General features: G+C 50.5%; 1 protein-coding gene across 1 annotated transcript in view; it reads right to left on the bottom strand.

The window, feature by feature from the left end:
• MUC16 (mucin 16, cell surface associated) overlaps positions 1–1,556 on the bottom strand; it is a 112,945-nt gene extending 111,389 nt beyond the window's left edge. Inside the window, exons 1-2 of the mRNA XM_045991473.1 lie at positions 1,514–1,556; positions 197–229 (exon numbers count right to left, since the gene is read on the bottom strand). Coding sequence (XP_045847429.1) covers positions 197–229; positions 1,514–1,556 — 76 coding nt within the window. The remainder of the gene's footprint in view (positions 1–196; positions 230–1,513) is intronic.
• Between the last annotated feature and the right edge of the window lie 13,843 nt (positions 1,557–15,399).

The raw sequence follows: 15,399 nt of genomic DNA on the forward strand, positions 1-15,399 counted from the left end.
GGCTGTACAACAGAAAGTGCGTCCCCACACCACCTACCCAGTGCAGGTGACCAGAGCAATCTTCCTTAGGCGCCATGGTCCTAAGTGACCACCCCCCCACCCCTGTACTCCTCCTTCGTCTTGCCCTGGGGAGACCCCCCCATCCCGCCCCACCCCTCAAGCCTCTAACAGCCTGACAGGTGGGGTTTATCCTCACCTCCAGGGGAAGGTGCAGGTGGCCGGTGTGAAGCTGTGGGGGGGGGGTAGCGGACACCCTACATGGCCTCACACCTCTCCTGCAACTCTCTCTTTTTTTGGATATTTTTATTTATTCATTTGAGAGAGAGAGCACAAGCAGGGGGAGGAGGAGAAGCAGACTCCCCACTGAGCTGGGAGCCTACACGGGGCTCGATCCCAGGACCTGGAGATCATGACCTGAGCCGAAGGCAGACACTTAACCAACTGAGATACCCAGGCGCCCCTCTTCTGCGTTGTATACCCAGAGCCAAACTCCAGGATCCTGAGGTCAAGGCAAGCTTGTCAGAAACCCCCAGGTCCTCCCACGCTCGGGGTAACTTCCTGCTAACCTGCTCTCCTGTTGCCTCGCCCTGCTCCCATTCATACTCCTAGGACAGAGGAGCCCCGAGCCCCAGCTCTGCTCCGGGCATGCGCCTGGCCGAGACGGACAACAAACAGGCACAGGTGATCTGGCTACAGCAGCGGCAGGAGGGTCGAGGTTGACGGGAACACCCGTCTCAGACCCTCAGACCGGGAGGGGGCAGGCAATCAGGGAGGTCTTCCTGAAGGAAGGGCCACGTACACTAAGACCTGAAGGAGAGGCAGACTGGCTGGGCCAGGCAAGGTCCCGAGAGGGGAAGAGAGTGGTCGGCAGAAAAGACACAGTGTTAGCAAAGACTGGAGGCGGCAGGAAGGGGGAGTTGGGGTCTGGCCTTTGTCCTGACCCCCACTCAGGGTTCTCTATGCTAAGGCCTGCCCTCCCTTCTTTAAGAAAACTCTCCTGGAGCAACAGAGGCTGAGCAGGTGGGTCCTGTTGGAGGGTGATCACTGTGTGCACCTCCCCAAAGAAGGGGGAACAGCGCTCCCCAAAGCATCAGATCCATGACATAGCTGGGACCACATCCCAGACCCCTGGATTCCCCACACCCTTCTCCTTTAAGCAGTTCGAGTTTTGGGGGCATCTGAGTGCCTCAGTCTCTTAAGTGTCTGCCTTCGGCTCAGGTCAGGATCCCAGGGTCCTGGGATGGAGCCCTGCACTGGGCTCCCTGCTCCGCGGGGAGCCTGCTTCTCCCTCTGCTTGTGCGCGCGCACGCGCGCTCTCTCTGGCAAATAAATAAAAATACTTTTCAAAAAGCGATTCAAACGTCCTTGCTCTAGAATGTGATGACGAGCACCTGTGAACATCATCAAGGTCCAGGAGCTGCCCTGCTTTCCAGGGGGCACACGGGCTAACGGGTTCAGGTTCACACTGGATGGTCATGGCTACTGCTTCCAGGACGCTGAAGCCAGGTCTCACCCTCGCCGCCGTTCTGTGAGAGGACGGCTGTTCGCTGTTCCATGGCGCCGTGAGAACACCAAGCCTTCGGGATTTGCCCAAAGTCCCTCGGCTTCCACAGAACTGAGCTAGTATTTGAACTCGGCTCTGATCTAGAACAGTGCTTCTCACCCAGGGCTGGTTTCTTCCCCCAGAGGACAGCGGACAATGTCGGGAGTCCTCACTGGTTGTCATGACAGGAAAGGGGGGCGGCTACTGGTGTCAAGCGGGCAGAGGGCAGGGATGTTGGCGGACACCCTACGGTGCCCAGGACGGCCCCCTCGACGGGAGTCACCCGGCCCCAAGTGTCAACAGTGCCACGGTCTGACACCCTGGTGGGAAGCCAGGCTGTTGGGAAGCCAGCAGAACCTTCTGTGATAATGTTCAGGTTCCGTGGCTGTACCATCTGATCGGGCCACCTGCAGAGAGCCACACGTGGCTCTGGGGGGCACTGGAGAGGTGGCTGGTGCAGCTGAGGACCTGAATTTCTAATTCCGTTTCATCTCAGTTTCCGTGGAAATTCTGCCAGTGGGCTTGCAACAGCTTGAGCATGTGCACGTCCTCTTTCGGTCGGGGTTTTATGAAACATCAACGCAGATCAAGTAGTTCAGGGGAAAAAACCCAGCGTCTGAAATGCGCTGTGGTTGGAAACACACTCTGGATTTCGGAGACAGAGTGTGGGGAAAAGAACGTAAGCCGCCTCCTGGTCATTTTCACACTGGTTACTTACTAAAATGATACATATTTGGGTATGTTGGGATAAATAAAATATCGGATGGAAATTACTTGCCCCTGATGTCCCTTTACTCTCTAAACCTGGCTCCTGGGAAGCCTAAAATTACATAGGTGACTTGAGGTCCCTTTCTATTGGATGATGCCATCTGGGATCTGACCATCCCCCACGACAAACAGTCTTAATTGTTTAGGATGATTATATTAGTATTGTTTAATTGTGGAACCATAGAACCGTAATCATCTTAACTATAAATACCTTCACTTCTCTTTGTTCTGTCTCTCCCCCTCCCCCCACCTCCGTCTTGGTGGTTCCTGTGCTAATGACAGGGACGGGGTGGGATCTGAGGTCCCCCTCCCTGTGGTGAGGGTGTTTAAGGTACGTCCGTCAGTGGGACCTCCTGGGAATTAGGGATGACGGCGCAGGCCTCCAGACCTCCAGGTCTGCCTGTCCTTCTGTGGGTGTGTGGCGAGAACCATGGGATCAGAGCCCAAGCAAAACAGCCTCTGGCTCCTGGTCCAGACCAACGGGGCAGAGAGAGGGAAGGGAGCTAAAGGCAGAGGTGGAAGGGTCCCGCTCAGAGAAGTGGGAGAAGAAACCCCATAGTGTCATCATGGCACCAGCAGGGGGAGTGACTTTCCAGGACAAGAGAGAACCCCCCCCACCCCCAACCCCCGCCCCACACACAAATGTCATAAAAAAGGCGGAGGTAGAGAAAGCTCAAGAAGGAACCAGTGGGTGATGCCTGAGAAGGGAGTTTCCGTCCGGGAGAATGCCAGCTTGTCCACTCTGAATGCCATGACAACGACCATGATCATGTTTACTGACCCCCCCCACCCCCCCCATGCCAGGCATCGGTGCCAGGGGCTAAGAGTGCTAACAGGAAACCACAGCATTTATGCAATGTTTTCTCTGAGCCCCACCCTTCACGACCGGATGGGTCCACTGGGTTCTCATGGTGTCTCTGTGAGGTGCGGCGGTTATCAACCCATTGCGCAGAGGAGGGACTGAGTTACAGAGAACATGCAGCGGGAGGCGCTGTGTATTTCCATTCACATCAGGTTCCCGAATACGCAGGAATCATGGACGGATAGGGATGGAAATCGGAATGATGCTCTGGGGATGGGAATCATGTCTGGAGAAGAGGCAGGAGGGAAACTTCTAGAGGGGGTTCTCCATGGGGGGCTGTTATGCCTCCCACCCAGGGGACATTTGACAATGTCTGGAGACCTTTGGCTATCAAACCAGAAGTATTCTCACAGAGGACATCCAAATGGCTGACAGACACACGACAAGGTGTTCAAGGTCACTCACTGTCAGGGAAACGCAAATCAAAACCGCGATGAGATGAGATACCGCTTCACACCTGCTGGGATGGCCATTACCACAAAGACAGGAGATAACAACTGTTGGTGAGGATGTAGGGAAAAGTGAGCCCTGGTGCACTGTTGGCGGGAATGTGCCCCGGGGCAGCCGCTATGGAGAGTGGGGGAATTTGCACCCCTAATTCAAAGGGATAATTTGTACCCTTCTGTTCACTGCAGCATTATTTACAAGAGCCACCCCAGTCCATCGACCTGTGAACAGATAAAGAAGATGGGGTACACACACTCACACAGACACACACGCAGACACACAGACACACACACACCCACACAAAGGAATATTACTCAGCCATCCAACAGAACGAAATCTTGCCATTTGTAATGATACAGTTGGATATAGAGAGTATAACATGAAGTGAAATAAGTCAGTCAGAGAAAGACAGATACCCTACGATCTCACTCCTCTGTGGGATTTAAGAAACAAAACAAACAAAGGGGAAAAAAGGAGAGAAAGAGACAAATAGAGAAGCAGAATCTTGGGGCACCTGAGTGGTTCAGTGGGTTAAGCCTCTGCCTTCGGCTCAGGTCATGATCTCAGGGTCCTGGGATTGAGCCCTGCATCGGGGGGGGGGGGGGGGGGGGGGGGGGGGTCTCTGCTCAGCAGGGAGCCTGCTTCCTCCTCTCTCTCTCTGCCTCCCTCTCTGCCTACTTGGGATCTCTCTCTCTCTGTCAAATAAATAGATAAAATCTTAAAAAAAAAAAGAAGAAAAAGAAGAAGAAAGTCTTAAGTGCAGAGAACAAACTGCTAGGTATGGCAGGGGAGGGGGAGGGGGTTGGGGGAAACAGGTGACGGGGACGAGGGAGAGCACTTGTGATGAGCACGGGGAGATGTACGAAAGTGGTAAATCACCATACGGTATGCTGAGTGCTGGAATTAAAATAAAGATTTCAAGGAAGGGGGCGCCTGGGTGGCTCAGTGGGTTAAAGCCTCTGCCTTCGGCTCAGGTCATGATCCCAGGGTCCTGGGATCGAGCCCCGCATTGGGCTCTCTGCTCCGCAGGGAGCCTGCTTCCTCCTCTCTCTCTGCCTGCCTCTCTGCCTGCCTCTCTGCCTAGTTGTGATTTCTCTCTGTCAGATAAATAAAATATTAAAAAAAAATAAAGATTTCAAGGAAGAACAGTACGGCAGTTCCTCAAAAAATTTAAACTAGAGCTGTCATTGCTCCAGCAATCAATCCCCCTTCTGGGTACACATTCAAAGGAAATGAAAACAGGATCTCAAGGAGACGTCCACGGTCCCGTGTTCACTGTGGCCTTATTTACAATCACCAAGACCTGGAAAGAACCTAAGTGCCCCTGGTCGGATGAATGGAAAAAGAAAATGTGGTATGGATAAACAATGCAGCAGCATTCTGCTGTGAAAAAGAAGGAAATCCTGCCTTTTTTTTTTTTTTTGTTATTAGCATATGATGTATCATTTGCCTCAGGGGTACAGGTCTGTGAATCGTCAGTCTTACACAATTCACAGCACTCACCATAGCACATACCCTCCCCAGTGTCCATAACCCCGTCACGCTATCTCCACCCGCCTCCCCACAGCAACTCTCAGTTTGTTTCCTGAGATTAAGAGTCTCTTGTGGTTTGTCTCCCTCCCCATCCCATCTTGTTTTATTTTTCCCTCCCTTTCCCCCACGACCCCCCACCTTGCCTCTCAAATTCCTCATATCAGAGAGAGCATATGATAATTATCTTTCTCTGATTGACTTAGGAAATCCTGGCTTTGGCAACAACTTGGATGAAATGTGAAGGCAGTGTGCTACGTGAAATAAGCCAGACAGAGAGAAAAACATCCCACTTACACATGGAATGTAAAGAAACCAAACTCGTTAATGCAGAGAACAGACAGCTGGCTGCTGGAGGTGAAGGGTAGGGGTGGGGGAGATGGGTGAAGACAGTCAAAGATAAAAACTACCAGGAAAAAAAAAAGCAGAGAGGTGTGGGTGCTACTGGTTTCTAGAGGACAGTGGCTAGGGTCAAGGTCAATGTCCTCGAATGCACAAGACAGCCCCTCACAACAAAAGATTGCCTTGTCCAATGTCAACACTGCAGAGGCCGAGACGCCATGTTCTAGAGGAAAGGCATGTTCTCCACCTTTTCCTAGAGAAAAGCCATGTTCTCCACGGGGTTACACATATGTAGAAATCCACTGAGTCACACTCTTACGAGGAGGACCTTTTGTGGACTTTATGAGGTGGAGACCATACCTCAACAGAAAGTTTTCAAAAAATTAGCTCAAAATTTTATAACTACAGTTGGCAGAGTGTGGTGTTAAACTGAGGCCTGTCTGGGTAATATTTTTTTCACCTGGACAGTGACAGCACCCTGCTCCCTGGGTTCCTTGCTTGCCTTCTGACTCTCTCCAAATCTTTCCTACAGCTCACCTGATCAAAGCCCTCCAATGCCCTCCCACTGCAATCAGACTAAAATCTGAATTCCCCACCATGACCTTCACACCCTCGGGTCTGCCTTCAGCCACTTCTGGGTCTTCTCCTCTCTCTGCTCTGCTCTACCTCCCTGGCCTCTGTGATGGAACTTGCACACGTGAAGGCTTTGCCCACCACAGGCCCTTTGCACATGCTCTTCCTTCTGCCTGGCTCTCTAGACAGCTGGCTCCCATCCCTCCAGCCTCCACTCGGATGTTACTCGGATGTTACTTCCTCAGAAAAGTCTGCCCTCACGACCTCCAAACTGTCCCATCTTCTCCCTCACTTGCCACCTTACCATCCTCTGTCTTTACTCCCTTGTACCTGCCAATTCTCTGAGTCTCTCCTTTATCACCCATGTGTTCACTTGCCTCCATCTCCCCTGGTGGGAAGGGGCTGGGTCTGCCTTCGTCGTGGCTGTATCTCCATGAATGGCACACAAACACTGGTTGAATAAAAGAAAAGTAACTAAAGTGCTAAGATTTCCCCACTGGGACAGAGAAGGGAACCCCTTTCTGTTTAGTTTCGTGTATGAAGGCACCACAGCCTTGGAAGCAGCCTTCTGGGGGCACTGTCTGTGAAACACTGCCCAGGAGAGAACATGCCTTTCCTACCACGAAATCTTTTACGTAATTCCTGACTCTGTCAGCCACCTGACCTGAGCTCAAGCCTTTTCATCTTCTCCGGCTTTTCCCGAAACAGTCTCTTTACTCACCTTCTGCCCCAGCTCCCCTCTCTTGAGTTGCCCTCCACCCAGCCACAGACTGACCTTTCAAAAATGCAAACCGGCCATGCCCCGCCTCTGCCCGAAATTCTTCGAGACCTTCTCATCGCCCTCAGGATCAAGTCCAAGCTCTGCAGCCTGGCCTTCAGGCCCACCTTGCTCCAGGACCTGCCCCCCCATTCACCCAACTATAATCCTCCCCCGCCCCCCGGAACCCAGTGCCTCAGCCTTGCCCCAAACCCATCCTTCTCCGCCGCATTTGACATAGCTTCCCCTGGGCAAGCCTTCCCTCAGCCAGGACGGCTCTCCTGCTCTGCACCTGACACATTCCTTCGGAGGCTTTGCTGACGTGCCCAGTGATCCACAAAGCTCCCCGCGGCCTCCCACAGACGGAATGCTCACCTCCCCTCCCAGTTTCCAAAGCACTCTGAGCTTCCTCCATGAGAGAGCCTGACCACGCCATCTCCTATCTGTGCTCCCATCTCTCACCGCTCCTAGCTCCCCTAATACCACTTAGTGTACCTGACACATGCAGGAGGTATGCAAACAAAAAAGGAAAAAAATGTTTTTTTGCTGACTGATTCATTCATTCTTTTTTTCTTTTCTTCTTCTTCTTTTTTTTTTTTTTTTTGAATCACTCACCAGGCACCAAGCACTGGGGGTAAAGAGGTGAATGAGAGATGTGGCTAAAAAAGGAAATCATCTTCTACCTACCTACTGCACTTCCCCTGTGTTTTTTCTTTTCCTTTTTTAAAGGATTTTATTTATTTATTGGTCAGAGAGAGGAAGAGAGAGCACGAGCAGAGGGAGCAGCAGGCTCCCCGCGGAGCAGGGAGTCTGATGTGAGATTCGATCCCAGGACCCTGAGATCATGAGCCAAAGGCAGACATGTAACTGACTGAGCCACCCAGGTGCCCCTCCCCATGGTTAGATAAGGTGCCCTTTGGTGCTTCACCCTCCTTCCGTCCTCAGTGGGTAGTTCTTGGCGAATGGCATGAGGGCCCCTGACGGAACCAAGCTGACTCTGTCTGAAATCCAAACACATCTGGGAGATTCTGGCCGGCAGAGAGACAGGTTGGAGGTCTATTGTTATCGGGACTTCTGTACATGGGCATTGCTGACATTTGGGGATGGATAATCCTTAGCCCTGGGCAGGCCATCTGATGCATTGCACGGTTCTTAGCAGCATCCCTGACCTCCACCCACACAGGTCAGTAGCAACTCTCTCCCCATCCCCCACAGTGGGGAAAACCAAAATATATGGCCAACGCTCCTCGGGGACAAAATCCCTCCAAACTGAGAACCACAGATTTATATCAATACCGAAGAATCTGGCCCCAAAATGAGATCGAGTTATCAAGAAGAGAAGTGACTCCAAGTATCGCCTCGTGGTTAAAAGCTTATAGTTCTCCTAAAAATTCATTGCTTTATATGCTTAAGATTTGTGGGCTTTATTGGGCATAAATTTTACCTCCAAATAAGAGAAAAAAGGAGAGGTAACATTCTACATCTTTCTAAGGTGACGCTGATGATCTTGATAGGAGTTTGGGGGGGCACTGAAGTACCCCTTTGTCCAAACTTAGAAATTATACCTGATTCTAGGTAGGTCTCCTGAAGCAAGGGACACAAAAGCAAAAAATAAACTATTGGGACGAAATCAAGACAAAAAGCTTCTTCACAGCAAGGGAAACAGTCAAGAAAACTAAAAGGCAACCTATGGAATGGGAGAAGATATCGGCAAATGACGTATTAGATAAAGGGTTAGTATCCAAAATATATAAAGATCATATACAGGGCACCTGGGTGGCTCAGTCGGTTAAGTGTCTAACTTCGGCTCAGGTTATGATCCCTGGGACTTGGGATTGAGTCCCGCAGCAGGCTCCCTGCTCAGCAGGGAATCTGCTTGTCCCTTTCCCTTTGTCCCCTCCACTTGTTCTTCCTCTCTCCCTCTCGAATAAATAAATAAAATCTTTTTTTAAAAAAGAACATGTACAATTCAGCACCCCAAACCCACACATAACTGAATTTTAAAAATGGGCAAAAGACATAAACAGACATTTATCCAAAGAAGACATCCAGATACGTGAAAAGACGCTCGACATCACTCCTCATCAGGGAAATACAAATCAAAACTACAATGAGGTATCATGAGAGACTATGGATTCTGAAAAACAACCTGAGGGTTTTGAAGGGGTGGGGGGTGCGAGGTTGGGGAACCAGGTGGTGGGTAATAGGGAGGGCACGTATTGCATGGAGCACTGGGTGTGGTGCAAAAACAATGAATACTGTTACTCTAAAAAGAAATAAAAAAAATACAAAAATGAAAAAAAAACTACAATGAGGTATCACCTCACCTGTCAGAATGGCTAAAATCAAAAACACAAGAAACAACAGGTGTTGGCAAGGATGTGGCAAAGAAAGGAATCCTCATGTACTGTTGGTGAGAACTCAAGCTGGTGCAGCCATACGGAGGTTCCCCAAAAGTTGGAAATAGAACTACTCTATGGTCCAGCAATTGCACTACTGAGTATTTACCCAAATAATACAAAAACACTAATTCAAAGGGATACACACACCCCTATATTCATAGCAGTATTATTTACAATAGCCAAGATACGGAAGCACCAAGTGTCCATCGACTGATGAATGGATAAAGAAGACCTGGTGTCCATACACAATGGAATATTACTCAGCCATAAAAAGAACGATATCTTGCCATTTGCAACAACACAGTTGGAGCTAGAGAGTATGATGCTAAGTGAAGTCAGTCAGTCTGAGAAAGACAAATACCAAATGATCTCATTCATAGGTGGAACTTAAGAAACAAAACAAGCAAGGGGAGAAAACAAGAGAGAGAGAAACCAAGAAAGAGACTCTTAACTATAGGGAACAAACTGATGGTTGCCAGACGGGAGGTGGGTTGGGGCATGGAGGAGGTGAGCAAAATGGGAGAAGGAGATTAGGGAGTACACTTGTGAGGAGGACCAGGTGAGGTGTGGAAAGCTTCAATCACCACATTGTACACCAGACACTACGCTGTATGTTAATTATACTGGAATTAAGATAAAAACTTAAATAAAAGGGTGCCTGGGTGATTCAGTTGGTTAAGCGTCTGCCTTCAGTTCAGGTCCTGATCCAAGGGTCCTGGGACTGAGCTCTGCATTGGAGTCCCTGCTCAATGGGGAGCCTGCTTCTCCCTCTCCTTCTGCCTGCCACTCTCCCTGCTTGTGCTCTTTCTCTCTTTGTCAAATAAATAAATAAAATCTTTAAAAAAAACTTAAAAAATATACCCGAAAATTTACACTGAGTGTAAATTTGATCTCAAAAGATAAAAATCTAAAAAAAAAAAGATAAAAATCTATACTCAAATACTGAACTTTTATCTCTCTCCATGGTGAACTATTTAGAGGGAAGTAGTACTGGCAGTACAACGTCCTTGGAATGCATAAAAAATAAGATGGTTAGATAAGGTGGAGAGAGGGAGGGAGGGATGGATGGATGGATGGATGATGTCTGGGTGGATGGATAATGGATAGATGGATGGATAATGGATGGATGGGTGGATGGATGGATGATACCTGGGTAGATGGATGGATAATGGATAGATGGATGGATGGATAGATGGATGGATGATGGATGAACTGACGGATGGATGATGGATGGATGGAAGATGGATGGATGGATAAACGGATGGATGGATGGATGGATGGATGGATGATGGATGAACTGATGGATGGATGATGGATGGATGGTAAACTGATGGATGGATGGATGGATGGATGGATGGATGATGGATGAACTGATGGATGGATGATGGATGGATGGTAAACTGATGGATGGATGGATGGATGGATGGATGGATGATGGATGAACTGATGGATGGATGATGGATGGATGGAAGATGGATGGATGGATAAACGGATGGATGGATGGATGGTAAACTGATGGATGGATGGATGGATGGATGGATGGATGATGGATGAACTGATGGATGGATGATGGATGAACTGATGGATGGATGATGGATGGATGGATGTGTGACAAAGCAAATATGGCAAAATGTGAACACAGAATCTAGGTAGTGGATATCAAAGAGTTCACAGCAACATTCTTTCAACTTTGCTGTATGTTTGACATTTTTCATAATAAGATGTTGGAAAACAGTGCCTTGGGATGTACACTTAAATTTGTGTCATTAAAGGACTTAAATTCTAATTCCTTAAAAAAGGACAAAATAAGAGTCTATATGGCTTTGGGGTCAGATTCTCCTCTGACCTGGCTGTACCTTTTCTCCCTCTGAAACTGCTTCCTCTCCCATCAACTTGGGCTGGTGATGTGTTGAGGCAAGTTTATAGGTACAGGCTCTAGCATCTGACACACGGGGTTCGAATTATGGCTCCACCACTTCTCAGGTGTGCAGCCTTGGACAATGGCCTCTCTTCTCGTGCATCTCCAGCAGGGGATGACACCACCTCCCTTGCAACATTGCGAACGAGGCTGAAAAGCAATGCCTCGCATCCAGGTAACAAAGCCAGCGACAAGAGGTGACAGGAAGCATGCTTATCCGGGAGCATGGAAGACAGACACCTTCTGCAATCGTCCTGGGGGGGATGTTGACAGACTTCAGAAAAGCCAGGAGAGAGGAAAGGAATGGATTCCCCCTCAGCTCTCAGAAGGAGCCAACCCTGGTCAACACATTGACCCGGATCACGGACTTCTGGCCGCCGGAAGTGTGACACATCTATTTCCTTGTCGAAGCTACTCAGTTCACAGCACTCTCGTTACAGCAGCCCCAGACATGAGTACACCTGTAAATAGCAACAAGGAAGCCAGCAGTGGGGCAGGAGGGCAGCGGGTAATGATTCTATTCACACTGACAGGTTCTCCTTATGGCTGAATAATATTCCATTGAACACAGGGACCACATCTCCTTTATTCATTTGTCTACCAAGGCAGCAACGTGGATGGAGCTCAAGAGTGCAGTGCCGAGCGAGAGAAGTCAGAGAAGGACAAATACCAGATGATTTCACTCACACGTGGAATTTAAGAAACAAAACAAGGGAAGGAAAAATAAGAGAGAGAGAGAGACAAACCAAGAACCAGACTCTAGAGAACGATCTGATGGTTACCAGAGAGCAGGGGAGGGGACGGGGGAGATAGGTGAGGGGCAGAAGGAATGCACTTGTCGTGATGAGCACCGAGTGATGGACGGAAGCGCCCAGTCACTATTCTGCACACCTGATGTAATATCCTGCTGTCTGTTACACGAATGGAATGAAGATAAAGCAAGATAAAATAATGAGAAAAAAAAACCTGGCAGGTTTTTGCCAGGTACTGTGCCAGAGATGAAGAGAGCCCCTGCCCTAGGGGGTTTTGGAGGGACTGGAGGAGGCGGTCAAGGAGGAATAGCTTGCAGGACATCGGTGATGTCAGGTGACCTATAAGGTGGGGATCTACTCTAGCCTGGGGCTTGCTGAGCCTGGGGCTGGGGTGAGACCTGAAGAGTGAGTAATACCAGCCAAAGAGGGGCGCCAGGGTGGCTCAGTGGGTTAAGCCTCTGCCTTGGGCTCAAGTCATGATCTCAGGGTCCTGGGATGGAGCCCCGCATTGGGCTCTCTGCTGGGTGGGGAGTGTGCTTCCCCCCTCTCTCTGCCTGCTTGTGATCTCTCTCTCTCTGTCAAATAAATAAATAAATAAAATCTTTTAAAAAAATACCAAAGAGAGGGCAGAGGAGCAGTTACGCATGCCAAAGCTAGAGGCTAGCGGGAGCTAGGGCAGAAGTTTCCTTCAAGGGGAGAAATGCACAGAGAGAATCCAGAGAGAGGGGTGGTGAGTTCCAGAAGGCTGTGGACCCAGCCATGGTTGACAGAGCAACAGCCTCCTAAAGATGCCGCCATCCTAATTTCCAAGCCTGCAAATGTGACCTTGCGTGGCAAAGCGTCCCTGCAGATGTAGCTGAATTAAGATGCTGAGATGGGGAGGTGCTCCTGGATGACCCAGGTGGTCCAGCATCATCACAGGGTCCTTCTAAGAGGGAGGCGGGAGAGTCAGGGTCCCAGAAGGAGATGTGATGAGGGAAGTAGAGAGAGATCTGAAGATGCTCCATGCATCTCTGAAAACAGAGGATGGACCCATGAGCCACGGAACTTTCTAGGAGCTGGAAGAGGCAAGCAACAGATTCTCCCACTAAGTGTATGGTGACTTGGTCCAGCAGCCATAAGAAACTCGCACACCCTGGGACCAATCAGGAGGTATCTCGCGGGGTGCTCAGAGGAGTGATGCTAGCCCCCCACAGGCACCCGGGTGCCCAGAAATGTTTGCCATACAACTACGTGAACAGATGAACCAACCAACAAGCCAGCAACCCTCGTCACCGCTGTCACCACTGGCCGTTCTAGGCGCTACGGCAGAGCAGGATCCTGCCTCACAACACACCTCTGCATTCCGTGCGACTCTGCCCTTTCCACAGATGTGGAAACCACAGCTCAGACCAATTGTCCCAACTTGCTGACTCGGTGAAGCAGCGGCAAATGGAGGATTTGAACGCAGGCAGGTCCAAGTCCAGAGCCTGCCCTCATGTGCTCCCAGCATGGTCCTTCACGGTGTGTTTGTTGCCATAGACGAACAGACCAACGAAAGCATCCGTGACCCTGCAGGGGAGATGGCCTTTTCCAAGGACCCTTCTCCAAGGAGGTGGCAGCGGTGCCATCTCTGGGAGGGACTCTTTGAGGGGACCTTGGGCCCCGGTATGCAAGGGAGGGAACAAGGGGCACAAGCCCCAGGTTGAGGCCTTTCAAGGGATTCCATACTATACTGTTTTCTCTCAAGAAGGAACTTCCCAAGAGTGGTCTTCTGGACAGTGCCATGGAGGCAGATTTTAATTATGTGAAAATGCTTGGGTTTTCCTAATCTGTAAGGCCCCCACTACAACATCCCCCATGTGGAGTCTTTTCCTTGCTTGCATGCCTCCAGTGACGGGGAGCTCACTATCTAACTCAACTCTCTTGAGTAATCCGAAGTCTCATGATTAATCATGATAACGTCCCTCTGCTGATAACTTGTTTCTGACTGCTAGAGCTGCAAAGTCTTCTTCTCCCTTCCAACATGCGATCTCAGCTGCTTCTTCAGCCTGAAGCAGATTGCAAAACAATGTATGTAAGTACTACTCAGGTCACTGCACTCAGCTTGAGATCCAAACCCTATACACTGCCTGAGGCAGTTGTGGGAGCCAACTATCAAAGCTTGTCCTCCAAGTTCCCCTCTCCTGATCATCACATCCATATGGAGTCCCCTCCCCTTGGAGGAGGGCTGGGCTGAATGAATCCAGGCTAACAGAAGACCGCAAAAGTGACGGTATGCCCCTTCTGTGATTAGGTTCCCAAAGATTACAGCTTCTACCTTGTTGGACTCTCTCTGTTGCCTTTCTGGCTTGCATGCGTAGGTGAAGCCAACGGCCACGGGGGAGAGGACCATGGCGGGTGGAAGTGAGGGCGGTCTGCCGCCAAAAGCCGGCAAGAAACTGAGAGTCCCCAATCCAGCAGCCCCTGGGAACTGAAGCCCATCAACAGGGAACTTGGAGGCAGATCCTTCCCAGGTGGAGCCTTCGGGTGATAGCCTGAGGACAACCTGCAGGAGACCCCAAGGCAGATGGAGGACCCAGCTGAGCTGAAGCCAGATCCCTTATGCCCAGAAACTGAGATAACAAAGGTTGTTTTAAGCCTCTGGGGGGTTGTAGGGGGCGAGGGGGGAGATCTGTTCTACAGCACCAGATGACTGTTACACATGCCCCCCGAAGCTAGCCCCTGCCCACCTTCTTGACCTCGTATGCCTCCTTGTTCACACACCACAGCCATCCGGACTTCGTAAAGCTCCCTGGACACGCCACACACATTCTCTGCTAAGAGGTTTCACATAGGCTGTTCCATCGGCCTGAAATGCTTTTCCCCCTGCAGGATCCCTTTGGGTTTTGGCTCTGATGTCACCGACTCAGAGAGGCCCTCACCTGTAGCTGCCTCCAGCCCCTCGTTCACCCGGCGCTACCCTCACTTTGTTACAGCCTCCTAGACCGTCGGCCTCTGTGAGGGCAGAGACCTGCAGTGCGTTGCTTGCCATCCACAAAGCAGGTGCTCAACCAATATTTGCCAAGTGAGTGAGTGGGTTTTGAATGAGGGAGACACGTCCACTTGACTCTTTGAGCTGGAAAACAAAGCAAGAGCGGGACTTAGCGCCACACCCTGCCCAGCTCTTGCTGGCCAGGCACGCAGAGGTCAGCCTGTGCCTCCTCCGCCCCTGGCAGAGGCTGGGGGGCACCTCCCACCTGCCGGGAGGACTCCCACCCCCTGTACAGTTGGTCTAATGGCCAACATGACCTGCTGGGTCTTCAAGGTCTCCTGGCCCCACCAGTGGGTGTCAGCCAGCTCACGGGACACCAGGACAGGCTGCTCCTTTCAAGTGACCACAGAAAACCCCGGGAAGGGTTTGGGTAGAGCCAGATCAGGAGAGCCCCCCGCCAAGGTGGCCCCACTCTCTCGAGGTGCATAAAGAACACATTTGGTCCCAGGGAGGTAATGCTTTGCAGGGTCCCCAGCCAATGGCTTTAAGGAA

This window comes from Meles meles, chromosome 20 (genome assembly GCF_922984935.1).
Source record: "Meles meles chromosome 20, mMelMel3.1 paternal haplotype, whole genome shotgun sequence".
In the NCBI taxonomy this organism is placed as follows: Eukaryota; Metazoa; Chordata; class Mammalia; order Carnivora; family Mustelidae; genus Meles; species Meles meles.